The 20671-nt window shown below is 50.1% G+C and overlaps 5 protein-coding genes across 5 annotated transcripts; 3 read left to right on the top strand and 2 right to left on the bottom strand.

Moving 5' to 3' along the window:
* The first annotated feature begins 6 nt into the window (after positions 1–6).
* On the top strand, positions 7–7347 carry LOC117646717 (pleckstrin homology domain-containing family G member 5-like). The gene is made up of 16 exons (XM_034387851.1): positions 7–78; positions 796–889; positions 2029–2081; positions 2369–2455; positions 2778–2879; positions 3099–3298; positions 3384–3610; positions 3701–4135; positions 4225–4477; positions 4573–4660; positions 4743–4862; positions 4948–5099; positions 5190–5333; positions 5416–5589; positions 5694–6130; positions 6208–7347. Exons 2-16 carry the CDS (start codon positions 806–808, stop codon positions 6277–6279), a joined length of 2628 nt encoding a protein of 875 aa, XP_034243742.1. The 5' UTR covers positions 7–78; positions 796–805; the 3' UTR covers positions 6280–7347.
* Positions 7348–8924: 1577 nt separating this feature from the next.
* Positions 8925–10142, bottom strand: LOC117646721 (AN1-type zinc finger protein 1-like). The gene is made up of 2 exons (XM_034387861.1): positions 10036–10142; positions 8925–9881 (listed from the first exon to the last, which is right to left on the bottom strand). Exon 2 carries the CDS (start codon positions 9841–9843, stop codon positions 9025–9027), a length of 819 nt encoding a protein of 272 aa, XP_034243752.1. The 5' UTR covers positions 9844–9881; positions 10036–10142; the 3' UTR covers positions 8925–9024.
* On the top strand, positions 10141–11316 carry LOC117646725 (adenylate kinase isoenzyme 6). Its single transcript, XM_034387866.1, has 4 exons — positions 10141–10304; positions 10478–10629; positions 10705–10850; positions 10939–11316. The coding sequence occupies exons 1-4, from the start codon at positions 10259–10261 to the stop codon at positions 11129–11131; spliced, it is 537 nt and encodes a 178-aa protein (XP_034243757.1). The 5' UTR covers positions 10141–10258; the 3' UTR covers positions 11132–11316.
* On the bottom strand, positions 11226–12443 carry LOC117646723 (iron-sulfur cluster co-chaperone protein HscB). Its single transcript, XM_034387863.1, has 4 exons — positions 11913–12443; positions 11678–11833; positions 11514–11611; positions 11226–11443 (listed from the first exon to the last, which is right to left on the bottom strand). The coding sequence occupies exons 1-4, from the start codon at positions 12297–12299 to the stop codon at positions 11314–11316; spliced, it is 771 nt and encodes a 256-aa protein (XP_034243754.1). The 5' UTR covers positions 12300–12443; the 3' UTR covers positions 11226–11313.
* Positions 12444–16291: 3848 nt separating this feature from the next.
* On the top strand, positions 16292–19604 carry LOC117646950 (trypsin beta-like). The gene is made up of 6 exons (XM_034388342.1): positions 16292–16406; positions 17025–17098; positions 17180–17268; positions 17355–17607; positions 18868–19059; positions 19387–19604. Exons 1-6 carry the CDS (start codon positions 16343–16345, stop codon positions 19540–19542), a joined length of 828 nt encoding a protein of 275 aa, XP_034244233.1. The 5' UTR covers positions 16292–16342; the 3' UTR covers positions 19543–19604.
* The last annotated feature ends 1067 nt before the right edge of the window (positions 19605–20671 follow it).

Raw genomic sequence — 20671 nt, 5'->3', positions numbered from 1 at the left:
GGCGTCGCTGGGCAGCCCCACGGCGTCGCTGCCGGCCTCCAGCAGCGGCGGTCTGGCCGAGTCGCAGGGCGAGTCCAGGTAAGAGAGTCCCTTCGGCTTTCGGGTTTCGTTTGTTGGGCGGGTGAGCCGTGGGCCGCTGGCTTGATCGCCGTAGGAGCAATTAGCACAGGAAGTGTGGCGCGCGTGCGCCCGTCTGGGCCGCCTGGCCTGCTAGTGTAGTGACGCCGCGCGCGCCGCGCCTGACGGTCCTGACGGTGTGCCAGTCGGGACACTGGGACCCTGGCGATCCGTCGCGCCACTTTCAAGTCGTGTCCACGTACCGCGCTCGGGTTCGAACCCCCCCTCCCTTCCTGCGTGTCCTGAAAGTGAAGCCGCAGCCTGTCCTAGAAGTAGTGTCGGATTTTGATGGCGTCCTGCGCCTCCCCGGAAAGGCCCAGGTTCGCGTCGTCGACGCCGTCCAGGGCCGCCATGGCCATGTTGTTCCGACGGCCGTCCACCAAGAAGTCCCGTCCGCCCCCGCCGTCCCCGACCAAGTCCCCGACGTCCCCGACACCGCCCCTGCCTTCCCCCCTCCCCCGCCCCCGCTCGCCGCTGGACGTGGCCGAGCTGCTCACCCTGGCGGCCACTCCTGGCCCCGCGTCCCCGTAAGTCTCCCAATCAGAACCCCTTGAGTATTTTGTTTCCCGTCTGCGGTCTGCTTGGTGAAAGTCGTAGTTGTAGTTGACGTTGTTTTCCTGGTGGTCTCATTTTGTTTTGTTTTCTGCCGATGTTTGACTGTGTTTCTGTTTGTCGCAGCCCGTCGCGAATGCTGGGCAAGTCCGGCAAAGGCACGGGAACGGGCACCAACATCAACCGCTCGGAGAGCTACCGCGAGCGCGTGTCCCAGAAGGTGAGTGTGTTGCGAGCTGCGGAGCCCCTTGGAGGCGGGCAGTCCCGCGCGGCGGCTGCGTTCGGCGGGCTGGCAGGCCGTCTCGACGCAGGCGCCTGAGCTGTTGGCGACTGCCTGTCGATGTGACGCGCGTCGCCGTGGCCCCGAGGTTCGAATCCCGGTGGCGGCCTCTGCCTTCTGAGCGACGCCGCCGCCGTTTCGAGGCGCCCCCGAGGCAGCGGCTGTGGCATTTGCTGCGCCGCGCACGCTTGGCATTTGGACGGCGGACGCGGCCGAAACGGAAAGCTCTCGGTTCAACTCCGGTGTCGGATTTTATTTCCAAAATTTATTTCTTTATTTCCCCTATCCTCGCGCGGCCTTTTACCTGGGGCGTTCGACCCCTTTCTCTGGGCCGCCCCGGTCGCCGGTCCCCGGTGGCGCTGTATCTAATCTGGGGGCCTACCGGCGGGCCTACCAGTGCACCGGTGGGCGATAACGGAACGCCGCACCCCTCGCCTTCCCCGTTCGCGCCGTTCGCGCCGTTCGGGGGAACGACTTATTTGTTGTCGTTATTTTTCGCCGCGGCGGTGCGCTTTGTGCGTCCACTGGCGCACAGTGGGCCAGAAGACCGGTGCAGGCGGCCAAAACCCCGGACGCGTTTTGAGCTCCAGAGTCGCTAAATGGGACTCGAACGGAACGTGTGACCCCACCAATGGATTGCTCTCCGAATGAGGAATCCATTGGTGGGGTCACACGCTCAGTTCGAGTCCCACTTAGCGACCCTGGAGCTCAAAACGCGTCTAGAGTTTTGGCCGCCTGCACCGGTCTTCTGGCCCACTGTGTGGCGGGGCCTGGCTAGGCCGCGATATAGTTAGCGAAGGCGCGGCGCGGCGCTCGCTCTGAGAATAGCCGGATTATGATCGCTCTTCCGGTGGCAATGGTTGGCAATGCAGACCTTGCAGGCCGACCCTGCCCCTGCCCCACCGGGCACCGCCACACTGGGCACCGCCAGCCGTGCCGCGCGCCAGCGACGCGTCCGGGGGCGGAGGGGGTAAAAGAAGAGGAAGCGGCCGCGGGTTCAAATACCAGCTTCCGTCTTAATTTTTTATCCTCCCTGGTTAATCACTGTGCAATGACTCTTTGTCTTCACTTGCTTGCAGAAACAGCTGCGGGAGCGGCGAAAGACGAGCGATCCGAACCTGTCAAAGAGCAAGTGAGTGTTTGTGCTGCCGTGAAATGTGTGTGCGCGCTTTTTAGATGCTGTCGGTCCGTGCTAGGCCGTCACAGCAAGTAGTGGGGGCGGGGAACGTCAACGTGGTCCTAGAAGCGTTTAGCTAGCGGGTAGTCTAGATAGGTGGCCAATAGCTTTCCTTCCCGTTTGTGCCTTGCCTCCTGCCATTTACTGAATACGCCGATGGGGTCGGCTGACCATCCTGCCTGAACCGTACCCCTGTCCCGTCGGGGAACTCTGTTAACCCCCGGTTGTTTTGTGACCCCCAGACATGTAGAGGACAGGAGTGGGCGTCAGTCGAAGGCCCCCGGGCCTGGCCCTGGGCCCCTGGGTCCCTATTGCCCGGAGCGCAAGAGGTGAGTCGCCCCGCGTACGCTCGTCTCGTCGGGCTTGCTAGTCGGTCCTGGTGTCCTAGGGTGGGGACTGCAGTGCATTCGACGCGCGTTCGACCATCCCCTCGGTTCGGTGTGTGTTTGCCTTCCCGCCCTCTGTCTTTCACACTCGTGATGTGGTCCAAGTCTCTTGTCTTTACTCGTGGAGGGGAAGCCCAGTTCGGTAGACGAACTGAAGGTGACGGTGTACACGGTGCTATGAATGCAAAATGAAGTTATAAAACTAGGCTGGCTATGAATGTTACCTCTTGCGTGACAGTAACTGGATGTGGCGTGGTGGTTGCAGTGATGCGGACTTGGACGGCCAGGGAAGTCACGGAGTACACGGAGTACCAGGGCTGGCGGCCTACCACTCTGGAAGCTCCAGCAACTCCAGTCTGTCCAACAGGTGAGGAAAGGGAAGGGTACGGTATACAGCAGTGTTGATTGTCACTTCATCTGGAGCGTTCAGTAAATGCGGAGTGATAGGTAGCTTCTTCCCCTTGGTACAATTTCCGATTAACAAATTAAGTCCAATTTGCATCCCACTGGCTTACAGCTTCTATTAACATTGTGTGGTGGTATGGTCCTTGAATGGCTTGATAATGTCTTATTTTTCTTTCTCCAGGAGTCTTGAGGAGCACAACCACACTGGAGAAGGCAGTGGCCATGCAAGTCATGGAGCGTCAGGCAGTGCAGGAGCACCACCTCAGTGGGGTTCAGATGCTGAACTTGAACCAGACCCGCCAGACTGGACTAGTAGTGTGAGTGAAGAAGTCCTCAAGAGTCTCACCTCTCGGGAGAAGAAGCGGCAGGAAGTTATCAACGGTCAGAATTAAACTGGTCACAGCCTTTAGCCACAGATTTAGGTCATCTTCGATTATTGTGTAACTTTTGTTATTTTGCTTTGCAGAACTGTTCCATACTGAACGCTCCCATGTTCGTAACCTTAAAGTGTTGGACCTTGTATTTAGAAGGCCACTTGCTGAGTCAGGTATTTTGTCAATTGAGAGCATGGGTCTCATATTTGCCAACCTTGATGAGATGCTAGAAACGCATTCGGGATTCAATAATAGCTTTAAAATCAAACGTAAAGAAAACCCTGTAGTTGGTGAAATTGGTGATTTATTGCTGAGTATGGTAAGCATTGCTGTTCTCATCTTATCTCCATCTGTGTCCTTGTTTAAATCACTCTTACTGTATGATAATTCGTTTTTATTTTGATTGCAGTTTGATGGACCAGCAGGAGACGATTTCCAACAGGCTGCTTCAAAGTTTTGTGCTAGACAGCAAACCTCATTGGAGTTTTTAAAAGAAAGGAGGAAAAAAGATGCCAAGCTGCACAGCTTTCTGTGTGAAGCTGAAGGCAATCCAATGTGTCGGAGGCTTCAGCTTAAAGACATAATTCCTAGTGGAATGCTCCGTCTAACAAAATATCCATTGCTCTTTGAAAATTTGTTAAAATACACAACCTGTACAGAGGATGTTCCATCAGCTGAATACATCAAAGTACAGAGAGCATTGGAGAGAAGCAAAGAAATTCTTAATCAAGTTAATGTTGCTGTCAAGGAGGAAGAAGATTTACAGAAACTGCAGGGTATTCAAAAACGTATTGATCGAAGTGCATTCGACAAATTAGACTTTTCAGTTTCACAAGAGTTCCGGGTAACTATCTCCTTTCCCCACTCCCCCTTTCATTTTGTTTGATTTTATTTTCGTTTTTATGATTTAATTTTTTTTTCTTCAACTCTTAGAACCTGGATATAACAAAACACAAACTAGTACATGAGGGTCCCCTCAGCTGGCGCATTGGCAACAGACAGAAATTTGTAGACTTGCATGTTCTACTAATGGAAGAAATCATCATATTACTGCAAAGACAAGATGACAAGTTTATTTTAAAGTTTTATAATGTAAATGCAGGTGGCACTAGCTCTAATGAACGTGCACCAACTCTGTCCCCAATCATCAAAGTATCGACTGTGTTGGTGCGACCAAATGCTGTTGGTATGTGCTTCAGCTTAATCACCTGATTTTCCCCAAATTAATTTCAATCTAAATGGTATTTTTCTCATGTGTTCTTTGCTCTATGTTGTTTTCAGATAAGAAAGCTCTTTACCTAGTAAACACTTCTCATAATGGGGCTCAAATATATGATTTAGTAGCAGCTTCTTCTTCTGAACGAAAAGTGTAAGTATAGTGTAAACTTCTTGCATTGATTTTGTATTATTTATTTTAATTCATTTATGTTTTTTTTTTTTTGTGTGTGCAGTTGGTTTAGAAGGATATCAGAAGCTGCTGAAAAGCATAAGAAAACTGACAACAGAAGTAGAAGATCTGAAGTTTCCAATAATACTGCTGATGATTCCATGGACACTGATAAAGCCAAAGTGTAAGAATCGGATCTTCTCTCTTTGCACTATGACTGTTCAGAACATGATTTGTTATGTCTAATTGTCTTAATGGACGGTTTCTAGGTCTGATGATGGAGTGGCTCAGGGGTGTCCTGAAGATGATACATCAGTGTCAGACAAATTGGCGAGTGATTCGTCTTCCACCAGCACACCTGTTGCAAGTGGTAACATGCAAGCACCTCAATCAACTTCAACCCCCAAAGCTCCAGCAGGAGGTATGTGAAAATGACCTAACTCCCTCAATTCTTTCTTGACATTTGAAAGCTCAGCTCCTCTAATGTAACATGTGTTTTGAATTTCTGAAGGAGAAACTATGGTCTCACCCTCCTTACAAAGAAGAAGTGAGCCTTTACGATTGACTACTGAAGAGAATGCCCTTATTGAACCCTCTGAAGTAACCATTTCTCAAAGGCCTGTCTTAACAGCTGAGCCTGTGCTCACACCTATAGGTATGATTTTATTTTAACAATTTGAACCGTAAATATTCTTTCAAATTCTGTTGTTTTGTATTATCTTATCTTCAATTTTTAGAGCGATTACGGCGTAAGGATGAGGCTGTTCGTCAAGCTCTCTTAGAAAAACAGCAGTTAGTGGCTGACATTTTGCATGTGCCTCACGAAGATTTTAACACTATAGCTGAAATTGCTGCACAGCCCAGCCATGACAAGGAAGCAGCAGAGGTTGTCCTTGCTGCTATCAACCAAGGTATGGCAACTCTAGACGCTCTGGCTAGGTCCATATGACCGTCATGCTCCCTTTTTGACAAGTTGTTTACAACACTTAGGATGTCCTTCTCTTTTATTTTGCAGTGAATTTGTTATCTTCTGTATTGAATGAAAGTTTAAGAGTATCTGAAGAGGACACAGTTGTCGCTTCAGTAGGAACATCACCTCGTTTGGACCGTCGTTCAGTTTGCATACCAACTGTCCCTGTTGATCGATTGATAGATGTCTCATCATCGATTAGTGCTCAATTAACACAATTATTAAAGATGATGAAAGAACGAGATGAAGAGAGAGAGAGATTGAGACGTGAGCTTCAAAGATGTCGAGAGCAACTTCATGTGATGCATGAAAGTCAGAGGAGAGAGAAACGGGAATCGTCTTCAGATACAGCGGCAGGTCAAAATGCTGAGTTTGAGGGTTTAATTCTAGGTTTAGAAAATCTGCTTCCAAAAACGCCCCACACAGAAGAGACTGATGGAGAGTCCAGCCAAATTGCTTCTACTCCTATTGAGGAAAGAGAGGTAGGTGCCTCAAGTTTGTCAATGTTTCAAGTGTGTACAATACAAACATTACACCTCCCTAAAATTGTTTTTAACAGGAAGAGTCAACAAATGATGACAGTGGAGCAGCAGAGGTGAAGAGTGGTGTGAATGAGGGGGATCCACACTAGTCATTCACAAGCTGAAAAATCTCAAGGTCTACAAATTTTGCTTTACTGTTACTTCAGATGCAGGCATTTACAAAACCGCTCCTTGTGCTTAGTGCCAAGGGGCTAAACCTAGTCTCAGCATCTCTAATGATTATTGAGTACTTAGTCCTTAGGGTGTGGAAAGCTTCTCTCAAAGCATTGCAAGTCTATGCTTGTTTTTTCTGTAACCAATGTACCCCATTGTTGCTATATTTAACTGGTAGCATTAACATTTTCACAAATGTTCAATTCTGCCTCGGGTGCAATTGTTGCAAAAGTGCATATGTAATAGTTTATGTAGATATATCTGTTAAAATGTAAATTGATTATGTGTCCATTGTTATTGCTTACCAGTGTGCATATGTTTTCAATTCAAATATCATTTTTAATCAATTTCATCGTAAGTTTTCCATTGCAAAACTGTGATACCGTGCATCAGGAGTGTGATGTGTGTATAGAGAGACTATTGGGAGAGCCGTTGTATTCTTTGGTGTGATATCATTTTGTTTCTTTCTGTGTATTTATTAAATGGAAAATCTTATTGTCATGCTTATGTTACATACATGTTTTTGTTTTTGTTTTAAACTGAAGTATGCTGAATCAAGTCATTAAAAGATACCGTATTGAAGATTGAACTATTTTTTTTGCTGGTGATATTTGATGATTGCAATTCAGACTTCCTGTACCTGTTTGATTCACAACCCAGATATCTATCATAAAGTCCTGCTAGAATATTTATTCAAGTTCTTTAATCCTTGAGTTAGAATGGCTTAGACATTCCATTCAGTCAGACTGTAATAGATATGGCTTATTTTTGGCATCAGTTTTTTTAAATAGTCTTTTCTTTACAAAATTTTGTCAGTGGAAGAAAAACAACCCTTATGTATCACCACTTAATTTGATTTTAACTTACGGATACTTGTAAAGTGGTACTTAAGTACTGTACTGATATATTTAATCTGTAGTGATCTGTTGTCTGTATTTTGTTGTGTCAAGTAATTCACAGGTGTATTTACATTATAAAAAGTTAAAATTTGTTCTATTTTGTTATATTGAAGCAATTTGTTGCAAGATTTCTTGAATCCTTCCATTTCTTATTTTCAGTTTAAGAAAATGGCGTTTTGTTTCCTATCTTTGGATTTTTCTATATTTACTGAAGCTGTTATATTGAAGTTCACTGAAGTGGCTTCTTTGGGATCACTTTTAATTGTTAGGTTTGTTACTTTAAATTATTACATGATCTGTACTCCTGTGCCCCAGCTGAAGGAGGACATTTCTACTAAGATTGTATGGAAAGGGTGGCTATCATCTTGAAATTATTTTTTTATCCAAGTCTTGCTTGTCTAAACTTTTAACTTACTGTACTTTTAGGTCAGACACTCTTTGCCATACAAGTAAACTGGGAATTAAAATTCAGCTGGTGTATACAACAATATGTATTGTTGCTTGTGATGGTTGAATTTCAAATGATGCATTTGTAAGACCCTGTAAATTATTTTCAAATGATGCATTTGTAAGACCCTGTAAATTATTTTAAAATTTAAATCAAGTTACATGTTTTTGGATTGTTGGAGCCTAGTCACATGCTCAGTGCATGTTTTGCGTCACATTATATTTGCCAAGTCACGCAGTTTCATTTACCAGCATTTATAGCTCTATTTTTGTTTTATGGATGTAACTAGCATTTAAACTATTTTTCTTGCACACCAAAGTTGCCTTTTGATGTTTAATTTTGGCGTTCTGTTTCACAAAAGATATGCATATCAAAGTTGTTCTTGTTATTGAGGCTCTTTATGCATTGAGTGATTTTTTAAAAAGATTGTTCCATTGAGGAATAGGAACCTATCAGGCATATTGAATTCCGATCTGAAATGCTCTCTGAAACTGATTATGTTTGCTCATGCTAGAATCACTGCTCTTTAATTAATTCTGTTGGCTTAGTTAACCGTGGCCATGTCCTCAGCTGATAATCATGATGTGGCAGTGGATGTACTGCTTCAAACTCTTGTTTCCCATATTAAGTGAGGCATTCACAGAAAATTCAAATCTGCTGAAAAAAGTGCTAACAACTTATTTGCCATTTTAAAATTTTGCTATGAAGTGGTTATCACAATAGGATCCAAAGAGGCAACACTAGTTAATTGGTGTGGTAGTTTTATCCATTAATATAATCACCTTTGTGGTTCCTTCAAATCCTAGATTGTTTATGTCCTGTTCTTCACAAATTTGAGGCTTTGAGAGACAATGTCTTTCAAATTGTATTTTTATGTAAATGACAGCTTCTCTGGCAGTCATAATTTTCTTTTATCGCTACAATGGTTTCAGCAGGAAGTGTTCATTCTTGTGTCTTGTAGTATTATTGCACTCAGCTGCATGGAAATTAATTGGCAGTTTGATTTGTAATTTGAAAGAAAAGATCAGTATTGGTTTGGCTTAATACTAATGCTTGCAGCCTCCATTCCAGTGAAGCTGATTTTAAAATGCTATTATTAATGTATTAGATCATTGTATATTATGTTAAATAAAAGATTTAGCAAATGAAGCTGTTTGATTTTGTCTTATCTACCCTACCCTTTTATGAGAAACAAATGAGAGGAAAATTGAGGGAAGAGAAAAAATCCTCAAGCTTTATAGACTGTTGTTTAACGGTTTATTAAATATCTTAATTTCATCTTAATATATTTGGGACATAGTTTCAGGACAGATTTTTCTAGTAACAGTAGACAATCACTTATCAGTTGAAGATTCTCCATGCTCTGATACAGAATAAAAGTCAGCAATCAGACTAGCACCATCAATGGTGACTTTGTCCTCCAGTAATTTTTGAAGGGGAATTGCCATATCTTCTGATAAGATCTCACCATTCATATGGAATAATCTCAGTTTAGGGGCAGATGGGTTTGGATCTGTTAAGATTTTGCATGTATCAGCAATATTATCAACCACTCTTCCTAAAGGCCAATCTTTGCTTACAAACACAGCCTTATTTTCTGACTCAGTGGCAGCAGTAGGGATCCAATGAATAAGGAAATAGACCCGCAAAGACTCAGGAACAGTGCGTCGACCAGTGGCTTTCTGTTTTAGTCTCATGACCTGAATTTTATTAGCAGTTTCCTGTTTTGCACCAGACAGGTTACGGTTCTTTTCGATTTTTGCATCAATTATCTTATTTACAGCCTCTTTAGCTACTTTAAATTGTCTTTTGGGAGCCTCAAACCTTTCACGACGAGCCCGTTGCGCTTCTCTTCTAGGAGTATTACAGCCATGATGCCGATGCGAAACACAAAAATGTTTTTTGCAGTAAGTGCACAAAAGTTCCATCACCTCCTTTTCAGAACAGTCATCGTAAGAGCACTTATAACTTTGAATGGTTGAAGACAAAGGCCCAGAAACAGTCTTATCGGGTACATCTGGACATTCATGGTTCAATGGAAACGAATGATCCTTACAAAAATTTTGGGAACAATGTGTGCATTTCACAGGCAGAAAGTCAAGCTGAGCGCAGGAACTGACAAAGCAACGCTCACCAAGCTGCGGGATCTCCATGATTTAGGGAAGTGTCACTTCTTCCACATCAAAGAACACTAGAACAGAAGAAAAATACAAGATGCACAGAAGTCAGATGCAAAGTGAAGATATAACCTAAATGTTTTGTAACAGAACAGCATAACACACATTCCTTTTGGGGTGAAGCTAAAGCAAATAATACTGAAATGAAGGAAATATTAACACTCACACCAGAAATGTTGATGTTTTACCAGAAGACAGAAGTGACAGAAGTCAAGTCATGAATGATTGAAACTGCCTATAAGTAATACTTATTTGCAGAGTAGAATGAACTGCAAATAACCCAGAGAGCAGAAAGCAAAACACGCATGCTTTTAGAGAGGTTGGTGATCGGGGTCTGATGTTGTTAACTCTTTTAAGTTACGCATTTTGAGTGTTGGAAACCATTATCACGATGTCGCCTGCCCCTGTTCGCACGAAACCGAATATTATGATCACAGGTAAAGATTCACAAGAAGAGGGAATATTCTGTATGAGAACAGCAACAGCATACATCAGTGTTGACAGTTACTTATTTCAGTTTCCATTCTTAGAAACTTGATAAAAATCTCTACGATTGTGAAAATTTGAAAGGTGATATTTAAATAGATTTATGTTGATTCGTTTCTTCTAGGGACTCCTGGTACAGGGAAGTCAACCCTCTGTAAGGAACTGGCGGAGCGTACCGGCTTCCAATGGCTGGAAGTATCAAAACTGGCTACTGACTGGGACTGTGTCAGCGGATTTGATGAGGAGTATCAAAGCAATATTTTGAACGAAGACAAGGTACACACCCCTATGCTTAACAATCAATGTATTACTTGTCAATATCTAACTGCTACACTTCTATTTTTCCTAAAGTTGCTCGATACGATGGAACCAATCATGGCCAGTGGTGGTAAGATAGTCGATTACCATGGATGTGAATTTTTCCCTGAGAGATGGTTTGATATTGTATTTGTCACAAGAACTGATAATACAATTTTGTATGACAGACTACATGAGCGGCAAGTGTTTTCTATCAAGTATTCAGAGAGAATTTTTGCGTATTTACCCATAATAAAATTTTATTTGTACCTTTTGCAACTTTTTCAGGGGATACACTGGCACAAAGCTCACTGAAAATGTAGAGTGTGAGATTTTCCAGACTTTGCTGGAAGAAGCAAAGTCTTCCTATGACGAAGAAATTGTTCATGAGATTCCCAGCAACACTCTAGCAGATAAAGAAAGCAACTTAGACAGGATAGAAAGCTGGATAGAATCATGGACTGAAAATAATGTTAGATAAGCCTAGGGTAAAGATTTATTTGACAGCCATTATATTTTGGATTTAATTGATTGGTCCTGGTTTAGTTGTAGTAGTGAGAATTTAATAACTCCACTTACCATTTAAAATATTTAATGGTTTTGTCAGAAACTATCAATATGGGTTTTTTTTTTCTCAACAATAAACTAAAAACATTTTTGTATTCAGTTTGTTGCTTCAAGCTGCAGAAGCTTCTCCTTTATTTTCTCTTCCAATGTTACATAATACTTCATTTCCATCAAAGCAGTCCTAGCTTTTGGAATGTCTTGGCCAGTGAACAACTCTGAAACTTTCCTAAAGAGGAAAGAAATGAAGTAAACGAAACACATTCAGCATACAATTACGTACTCCAAATCATACTCACTTCTGAATTGATTTCAACACTTCTCTGTTCTTGGAATGGAAGGTCTTCAGCTCATTTAAATTTGAAATAGACTCAAGTTCTTCATTTAGCTCCATGATCTAGAGACAAATTTTGATAAGAAAAAGTGTGTGGAAAGATTTGGAAGTAACTTGCACTTATCTTACCTCAAACAGAAATTCTTTATTAAATGACGTATTTTCCTCGAGAATAGGCGTGTTGTGGAGCTGGAGTAAATATAGTCCTCTTTCTAAAGGGTTTGAGAGGGTCCTAAAGGCTTTGTTAACCAATGAGGATAGCTCAGCTGAGAACTCCTTTTCATCCTAGTGAACAAAAATTTAACTGTTTGATGAAAAGGGAACATTGAACTTTCCAGAAAAAGAAATGACACAAACTACTTACATCAGATGCATTGGAAAATTTATCAGGGTGGAGTACAGCCTGAAGCTGTCGAAATTTCTTGGATACCTCACTGGAGTCGACGTCAAATGTCTCACTCAGATCCAAAAGGTGAAAATAGTTGTAATTTTTGTTCGGCTTCTGCAACGCGTTGCAGTCCTTGCAGAAAAACCTGGCCTCTCTCCCAGACTTGCCACACTTCCAGCACGGGCTCGCATTCACTTTACTAGCATAGGTACGGCAGTAATTTTCACAAAAGGTAAACTGTGACTGATGAATTTGCAGTCTGCAGGGACCGGACCCCTTGCGCAAGTAACTGTTTTGACACGAAATTATTCTCAACAGAGCCGATCGGTAGTTCCGGCTAAATAGCCGAAACGTCAGAGACATCGCTGACGGGACTGCAGGCGCTGACAAGCACAAATTTACACAAACGGATCAATTACAGCATCTTTCACTAAGGCCGCAAAGGTTACGGTACGGGTAAAACTTCACATCTTCACAACAGTCTGCTAAACAAAACACTTCGAAGAGAACGTGATTCAGATTCATATTGCGAAACAAATGAAAACAGTGCTGCTTTATTCGCAGTCGTGGCGCGCTTTTTAAACTGAGGGAAATCCAGTTCTGGGGAGAGAGCAAAAGCGGGAAAGAGCGTCAAGAGCGAGGGGGAAAGGAAGATCGGTGGCGCTGAGTTTCTGCCCTGCAGAGGATGGAATACTGGTGTATCAGTCGCCTCAGAAATGAACCCGGCGATACTCCGTGCCCAAGTGACTCTTTGGCGGGTCATGTGGGGATCACCCCGCGCGTGGAGTATCAACGGGGTCACTGCTTTTGTGACCGGTCCACCAGCAACGCATCAATGGCAGTTTTGAAAACGCCTGCTGGTAGGCAACCCAACGTACGCAGGGAAGTCAGGCGGAGTCGAGTGGGCTGGCTGTGGAGGGGCAGCAGTGGCCTGCGGACTGATTCCGAGAGTCGTTATTTCGTCGCTCTGTCTCTCTCGCACGCATTGGGCGTCCCGAATCGGCGCGACGAAAACGACTCTCGGAATCAGTCTGCTGCTTCGCTGCAAAGTGAATTACTAAAGGGGTGCCGCGTGGATTAAACTAACACCAGCGCCGTGCCCTGAATTTTAATCTCTGCGAATGTAACACTCCCGACACGGAAAGGCATGGGGTGGGCGCCTGGGGGAGAGGGAGAGAGAGAGGGAGAAGAGAGAGAGAGAGAGAGAGAGAGAGAGAGAGAGAGAGAGAGAGAGAGAGAGAGAGAGAGAGAGAGAGAGAGAGAGAGAGAGAGAGAGAGAGGGAGACAGAGAGGCAGCGACCAATCGTAACAGGGCGACATCAAAGCGCGCCTCCGGACGACCAATGGGATTACCCTTTCCTCCCGCCCCTGGCCCGGCCGAGACCCGCCCGAGACCGACCCGCCGCACCGCAGCGAGGCACCGCGTCGACCGCGTCCACGGCGTCCACGGCCCAGCAATGCTCTCGTCGCTCCGTCTCTCTCGCACCCACGGGGCGGCCCGCTGGGGTCCGCCAGGTCCGCTGGGGGTGCGAGAGAGACGGAGGCACCGCCCGGAAAGCCTACAGAAAGGACGGAAAGGACCCGCCGTGCTCGCAGCTCCAATCGATTGGGTGGGGCCGGAGCGGGCCGGAGTCTGCACGGGCTGCCGCTGCCGGGCTGGGCCGGGGCACAGTGGGCCAGAAGACCAGTGGAGGCGGCCAAAACTCCAGACACGCTTTGAGCTCCAGCGTCGCTAAATGAGACTCGAATCGAACGTGTGACCCCACCAATGGATTGCTCTCCGAACGAGGAATCCATTGATGGGGTCACACGTTCGGTTCAAGCCCTGTTTAACGACTTTGCAGCTCAAAACGAGTCTAGAGTTTTGGCCGCCTCCACCGCTCTTCTGGCCCACTGTGCGGCGTAACAGTTTGTGGCCGGCGGTGCTGTCGGGACTGTCGCGGCGCCGCGGATGGGGCGGTGGGTGGACTTGACAGGAATGTGACAAGGTGGAAGATGGCGCGGCGGGGCGGGGCGCGGCGGGGTGGTCAATAAATCGACGGAATACACAGCGCTGCATCTGACAGTCCGCGTTGTTTCCGCCGTTCGGTTCGGCCTCTCTGCTCGTCCCGGCGAGAGCACCGCGTTTTCCGAGAGTCGCCGAAAATGGGGACAAAAACGGACAAGCGCGAAAATGGGAGCGCGTTGCAGCACAGTGGGCCAGAAGACCAATGGAGGCGGCCAAAACTCTAGACGCGTTTAGAGCTCCAGAGTCGCTAAACAGGACTCAAAGCGAGCTTGTGACCCCACCAATGGATTCCTCGTTCGGAGAGCAATCCATTGGTGGGGCCACACGTTCGAGTCCCATTTAGCGACTCTGGAGCTCAAAACGCGTTTAGAGTTTTGGCTGCCTCCACTGGTCTTCTGGCCCACTGTGTGCAGGGTGGCTGCGTGCGCACCTTTTCGGTTTTGGCGGATGCACCCCGACCAGCGCGCGCCCCGCTTGCACCGCGGACTGACGGCCAGGCCGCCAGGCCAGGCAGATCCGGCTGGCGAGATTCACTGTAACGACGGTAACGACACCCCGGGGAGGCGGGCGTGGCGCGGCAAGCGCGGCAAGGGTGCGACCGGCGGAGGGAGAGGGGTGCGACGGAGAAGGAGGACTCGCGTGTGATTGAATTGACCCCTGCCCTGCCGCGGCCCTGCCAGGCCATCCCTGCCGGCCCTGCCCCTCGCCCTCTACCGTGCGGGGCCCCGGCGACGATGGCGGCGCGGCGGAGCCCCGCCGAGGGGAGGAATGGAGTTGTGACTGAATAAACTCGCCAAGGCGCGGCGCGGCGCGGCGCGGGGCTAGAGGGCAGGTTCCGTGCTTCGCTGCTCTCTCTCTCTCTCTCTCTCTCCCTCTTTCTCTCTCTCTCTCTCTCTCTCTCTCTCTCTCTCTCTCTCTCTCTCTCTCTCTCTTCTCTCTCTCTCTCTCTCTCTCTCTCTCTCTCTCTCGCTCTCTCTCTCTCACTCTCACACCCCTACGGCGAGCCCCCGCGAGTGCGAGAGAGACGGAGCCGTCTTTGCCCTGACGACCCCGCGTCTCTGCTCGTCTCGCCTCGTCTCCTCCGTCTTCGGCGTCCTCATCCCCGCGTCGGAAAGAAATCAATGCGGGCCTCGCTTCCTCCGCCTCGGCCGGAGGGGCTCCGGTGATCCGGCTCACCGGTCCGCGTCACGCGACGTCCGCGCGACGTCCGACGCGCCCAACGAGTGCGAGAGAGACAGAGCGACGGCGAGTGGCAGGAAGCGGCGGCCGGAAGCGGATATTGGCCGTCCCGGTTCACACAGTGTGGCACACACTGGCAACCGACACCTCGCTGCTTGGCAGCAAGTCACGACCAGACAGCGGCGCCCGAGGGGCAAACAACTTCGTCAAAATTTGTACACCGTTATTTCAAATTTACGTTATTTCATTGTTATTTCAAGGGTATTTGAACGTTATTTCGCGTTATTTCACCGTAATTTCAACGTTATTTCACCATTATTTCAGGTTATTTCACCGTTATTTTACGTTATTTCAAGGAAAATGTACACCCAAATTCAAGTTGTTTGCCCCTCGGCGGCGCCAGTACCGACAGCGCCGGCGGACTGATTTCATCAGTCATTTTTGTCGCTGTGTCTCTCTCGCGCCTTACGGGACACCCCATGAGTGCGAGAGAGACGGAGCGACGAAAACGACTCTCGGAATCGTGGACTGGTGCGCTATCAGCGGAAAGGGACGCTTGAACCGCCAGCGTTTGCCTCATCACTTTAGAGAGTCGACTCTACGCGAAGCTAGACCCTCTCGTTTGGGTCAGGCCACGCGCGCGCTGCGTGCTGCGTGAACGGGGCTATTTAGCGGTCCAAACGGGAAAGCAATGCAAGATAGACCATCCGATTGCCGCTCTTCCTGCTGCCACTGACAACATGAACATGCATACTCGCGGCGCGATGCAAGGAGCAAACCAGTGTTGTCCGTGTTGTCTGCACACTTGAGCGCCGTCCCATCCCGCGCCGATTAGCGCCCGATACACCGCAAAACAAAACGAGTGCGGCGTTCTGGCGCTGCGCGCGAAACGCAAAGCAGCCGAGAAATCCGTGGAAGACGGACAAAGATTGACAAAGATTGCCCACAGGTGGCGCACCGGACGCACTCCACCTCTGCCACCGAGTCGCCACTTCCTCCTCGAATCGTTGTTAATATTCCCCTGATCGGGTGAGTCGAGTGGTTTGCGCGGCGAAAACCTCTCGTCTCCTTATCGTTGTCGCGTCGCTCTGTCCTTCTCGCACCGGAGGGGCGTTCTGCAGGAGGAGAGAGAGAGAGAATCGGCTGGCGCGGACAGGGCGCGATGCATATTAAAAGCGCGGCCGGCGGCCAACCGCCAGAACACACGGCAACGCAGAGAATGTCGCCGTGCCTCCCGGTGTGCCTGTGCCTCCTGCTGGCGGCGGCCGCCGCGCTGCCCAGCGGTAAGCGAAGGGTGCCGACCCCGCACAGTGGGCCAGAAGACCAGTGGAGGCGGCCAAAACTCTAGACGCGTTTTGAGCTCCAGAGTCGCTAAGCAGGACTCGAAGCGAACGTGTGACCCCACCAATGGATTCCTCGTTCGGAGAGCAATCCATTGGTGGGGTCACACGTTCGGTTCGAGGCCTATTTAGCGACTCTGGAGCTCAAAACCTGTTTAGAGTTTTGGCCGCCTCCACTGGTTTTCTGGCCCACTGTGCCCCGGTGACGTCACCTAGAGCCAATCCTATGCGCCGACCCTGCGCTGCAGTCCGTGGGTTTGGTTTGATGCCTGGTCGATCGGCCTCAAGCGAGGGGTGAATTACTAGTGTACTCATGTGTGATCCCAATTTTTAAAAGGGCGGAAATAACCAAATTTCGGTTTCGGTATCGTTTAAAAAAACGCGTAAAAACGTTAACAATATGAGCATTATCAGGTGTACTCTACGTACTCATGTGTACATACATTAAAACACCGAGTGATTCACCCCTCGCCTCAAGTCAGGGAGAAAACGTTAAACCCGCTTCAGCACTGTCAGGTCATTGTCACAAAAAAACCCATTGAGGTTATGTTGTGGTTTCAGGCGTGCCCGCCCTTGAGACGGGTCTCGAGATCATCGGGGGCGACACGGCCGACATCAAGAGCGTGCCCTACCAGGTGACGTACAGTCACGCAAAGCACCCCAACGCGGTGGTGCCATTATTTTAGTACTTGTTGTTCATTGGTGCTTTGTGGCAGGTGTCCATCGAGCTGAAGAAGGCCCACCACTGCGGGGGATCGGTCTTGTCCAACAAGTGGATCCTCACCGCGGCGCACTGCGTCTACGGGTGAGCGAGATAAAACCAGTTCCAAGAGGCCTCGAAGGAAAATAACCACAACAAGTGATGCCGGTATTTGAACCCGTGACCCGCAGCCACCCCGTGAGTTCGCTGGGCGTCCGCGCCGGCACGGACAAGCTGCAGATGGGCGGGTCCCTGGTGGCGGTGCGCGCGGCCAGCGTGCACCCCAAGTACGTCCACGGCATATACGACAGCGACGTGGCCGTGCTGGAGCTGGCCTCGGCGCTCAGCCTGGGCGCCACCATCAAGCCCGTGGTGCTGCCGCCGAGCGGCAAGGAGCCCCAGACCAACATCCCCGTGGTCGTCAGCGGCTGGGGGCTCACCACGGTACGCATACACACAAAGAGGCCGCTTTCGCTTTGGGGCCGTCCCGCAGTGGTCCAGAAGACCGGTGGAGGCGGCAAAATCCCGGACGCGTTTTGAGCTCCAGAGTCGCCGAACGGGACTCGAACCGAGCGTGTGACCCCACCAATGGATTGCTCTCCGAACGAGGAATCCATTGGTGGGGTCACACGTTCGGTTCGAGGCCTGTTTAGCGACTCCGCAGCTCAAAACGCGTCTAGAGTTTTGTCAGCCTCCGCCGGTCTTCTGGCCCACTGTGCGTGGCCTCGTGGAATTGCGTACGGTAAAATGAGGCCTTTTTTTGTGAATCCCCTGTGCCGGCTGCCGGCAAAGTGGATAGGCTAATCTGCTAAAGGACCTCGCCGGACCTTGTCCGTGGTCGCAGCACCGCACCAGCGCCAGCGGGTGCGTCACTCAGTGAAGCCCGATTCCGAGAGTTGTTTTCGTCGCTCTGTCTCTCTCGCACCCGTGCGGAACGCCCCATGAGTGCGAGAGAGACAGAGCGATGAAAGCGAATCCGCCTGCAGGCTGCGTGCCAACGCCAACCCAGCCGACGCACAGTGGGCCAGAAGACCGGTGGAGGCGGCCAAAACTCTAGACGCGTTTTGAGCTCCAGAGTCGCTAAATGGGACTCGAACCGAACGTGTGACCCCACCAATGGATTGCTCTCCGAACGAGGAACCCATTGGTGGGGTCACACGTTCGGTTCAAGCCCTGCTTAGCAACTCTGGAACTCAAAACGCGTCTCGAGTTTTGGCCGCCTCCACCGGTCCTCTGGCCCACTGTGCGACGTAGAGTCCTAGAGTGGGAGAGAAAGGTCAACTGTGAAAATGCCACGCGCAACGCGCACTTTGCCATACTCGACAAGCCAACAACCCGAACGTAAACAATAATTCGTCTGCCGTCTGCCTCCCCGAGTGAAACGGCGGAAACGGTCCAGCGGTCCGGGAGTGACAAGTATGGCAGATTTCGCTGTCAGAAGGTGCGGACAGGCACGGCGTTTCTCTCCCACTGTAGGACTCTGGGCCGACGCGCCTGACGCCTGCCGGGTAGGCAAACCGGGTGCAGCCCTGTGCGACGGGACTGCATCTCCGGACTCGCAGGCGCCCTCGCACAGGGCTAGCAGTGCTGCCACTCAAGTCTGCCAAAGTTCCCCCTAACCAGTGTTATTTTTTTGTGTTAATGTTTTTCCTGAAATTTACGCATGGTGTAACCAAATAAAATCTGTTTTCTTTCTCTTTCCAGCCCCAGAAGCGCATGCTGTGGCGACACCGGTCCGCCGCGAGCCCCGCCGCCCTGCTCGGCCCCAACCTGCCCACGCAGCTGCGCAAGGTGACGGTGCGCGTGGTGAGCAGGACGACCTGCCACTCCTCGTACAACGCCGTGCTCACCAGCAGGATGATCTGCGCCGCGGCGCCCGGCAAGGACGCGTGCACTGTAAGCCACCATCGCACAGCGGGCCAGATGACCAGTGGAGCGGCCAAAATTCTAGACGCGTTTTGAGCTCCAGAGTCGTTTCGTTAAATAGGACTCGAATCGAACGTGTGACCCCACCAATGGGCTGCTCTCCGAACGAGGAATCCATTGGTGGGGTCACACGTTCGGTTCGAGGCCTGTTTAGCGACTCTGGAGCTCAAAACGCGTCTGGAGTTTTGGCCGCTCCACCGGTCGTCTGGCCCGTCTGGCCCACCGTGCATCGGGACAGTGTAGGCACAAAGGCGAGTGTTGCCATGAGGCTAAGGCTCGTCGTCGCCTTGGTTACAGTACGACAGCGGCGGCCCCCTGGTGGACGGCTCCGGCGTCCAGGTCGGCATCGTGTCCTTCGGCCACGGCTGCGCCCAGGCCCAGTACCCCGGCGTGTACACGCACGTGGGCAGCCCCGACGTGCGCAGCTTCATCAAGAGCAAGACCCACCTCTAAGCCGTCAGCACCACACCGCCCCGGTCGAACAGACAAATAAAAACGATATGGTGCTGAACAAAGAGTGGGCCATTTAGTCGGTGAGCGGGAGAGAGAGAAAACAAGAGAGAAAACCAACAACTGCAAATAAAAAGCCCCCAGCCGGCTGCGCCGCTACGCCACGCCACCGCGGTGAATATCCTGCTAGTCAATGCGCTACCGCTGTTAGTGAAGCTCGCTCACAGATGCGCCTGGATTTGACTGCCCCCCGCCGCTAGGGCGCGCCCGGCCACCCTCCAGGCCCCTCCCCTCCCCTCTCCCCTCCGCCCCGACTTCCAGCGCCTGGTTTGTCGTGGCCTGCCAGTTCCAGCCCCGGCAGCCCCGGCAGTCCCAGCAGCCCACAGTGGGCCAGAAGCCGGTGGAGGTGGCCAAAACTCTAGACGCGTTTTGAGCTCCAGAGTCGCTAAATGGGATTCGAACCGAACGTGTGACCCCACCAATGGATTCCTCGTTCGGAGAGCAATCCATTGGTGGGGTCACACGTTCGGTTCGAGTCCCATTTAGCGACTCTGGAGCTCAAAAAGCGTCTAGAGTTTTGACCGCCTCCACCGGCTTCTGGCCCACTGTGCAGCCCCGGCAGCCCCAGCAAAGGGGCAGCAGTCGGTGAAGGGGAGGGAGGCGGTTCAGAGGAGCGGAATGGGGGTGGGGGGAAGAAGAGCGAGAGGCCTGCGGGGACCCACCGGGCCGGGAGACAGAGAGGGAACGAGAGGGGAGGCGGGGGGCGCGGCAGCGAGCAGAGGGCGACAGGCTAACCCGCTCGACACGGCGCTGTGGCGGGTGGCCTATCGACCGATGCCGGGCGCGCGGGGCGCGGTGGGCCAACTGCGGGCGCTGGCGGCGGCCTGGCGGCCTGGCGGGCACTGGCGGGCACGCACGGTAGCTGGGTGACGCGCCAAACCCTGTCCAGGCCTTGGTCGCCAGGCCCTGTAGGCCGTCGGCCAGTCCGCGGCGCCAGTGTCGTTCGTTTCTCGTCGATCTGGCGTTTGCTGACGTGGAACTTCTCGGGGTTGGCGGTACACAGTGGGCCAGAAGACCGGTGGAGGCGGCCAAAACTCTAGACGCGCTTTGAGCTCCAGAGTCGCTAAATGGG

The sequence above is a fragment of the Thrips palmi genome, unplaced genomic scaffold (genome assembly GCF_012932325.1).
Source record: "Thrips palmi isolate BJ-2018 unplaced genomic scaffold, TpBJ-2018v1 HiC_scaffold_2, whole genome shotgun sequence".
In the NCBI taxonomy this organism is placed as follows: Eukaryota; Metazoa; Arthropoda; class Insecta; order Thysanoptera; family Thripidae; genus Thrips; species Thrips palmi.
Note: the sequence above shows the minus strand (reverse complement) of the source record. Positions and strands in the feature narration are given on the sequence as shown.

Excerpts from the sequence above, each read along its gene's own strand:
- LOC117646717 (XM_034387851.1), top strand. The coding sequence starts at position 806 with ATGCTGGGCAAGTCCGGCAAAGGCACGGGAACGGGCACCAACATCAAC. Across the intron at positions 2,082-2,368 it reads CCGAACCTGTCAAAGAGCAA|ACATGTAGAGGACAGGAGTG; the intron begins GTGAGTGTTTGT and ends TGTGACCCCCAG. Across the intron at positions 4,863-4,947 it reads GACACTGATAAAGCCAAAGT|GTCTGATGATGGAGTGGCTC; the intron begins GTAAGAATCGGA and ends GACGGTTTCTAG.
- LOC117646721 (XM_034387861.1), bottom strand. The coding sequence starts at position 9,843 with ATGGAGATCCCGCAGCTTGGTGAGCGTTGCTTTGTCAGTTCCTGCGCT.
- LOC117646725 (XM_034387866.1), top strand. The coding sequence starts at position 10,259 with ATGTCGCCTGCCCCTGTTCGCACGAAACCGAATATTATGATCACAG. Across the intron at positions 10,630-10,704 it reads ATATTTTGAACGAAGACAAG|TTGCTCGATACGATGGAACC; the intron begins GTACACACCCCT and ends TTTTTCCTAAAG. Across the intron at positions 10,851-10,938 it reads TATGACAGACTACATGAGCG|GGGATACACTGGCACAAAGC; the intron begins GCAAGTGTTTTC and ends CAACTTTTTCAG.
- LOC117646723 (XM_034387863.1), bottom strand. The coding sequence starts at position 12,299 with ATGTCTCTGACGTTTCGGCTATTTAGCCGGAACTACCGATCGGCTCTG. Across the intron at positions 11,834-11,912 it reads AATTTTCCAATGCATCTGAT|GATGAAAAGGAGTTCTCAGC; the intron begins GTAAGTAGTTTG and ends TTTGTTCACTAG. Across the intron at positions 11,612-11,677 it reads ATAAAGAATTTCTGTTTGAG|ATCATGGAGCTAAATGAAGA; the intron begins GTAAGATAAGTG and ends ATTTGTCTCTAG.
- LOC117646950 (XM_034388342.1), top strand. The coding sequence starts at position 16,343 with ATGTCGCCGTGCCTCCCGGTGTGCCTGTGCCTCCTGCTGGCGGCGGCC. Across the intron at positions 17,099-17,179 it reads TCAAGAGCGTGCCCTACCAG|GTGTCCATCGAGCTGAAGAA; the intron begins GTGACGTACAGT and ends GCTTTGTGGCAG. Across the intron at positions 17,269-17,354 it reads GCGGCGCACTGCGTCTACGG|CCACCCCGTGAGTTCGCTGG; the intron begins GTGAGCGAGATA and ends CGTGACCCGCAG.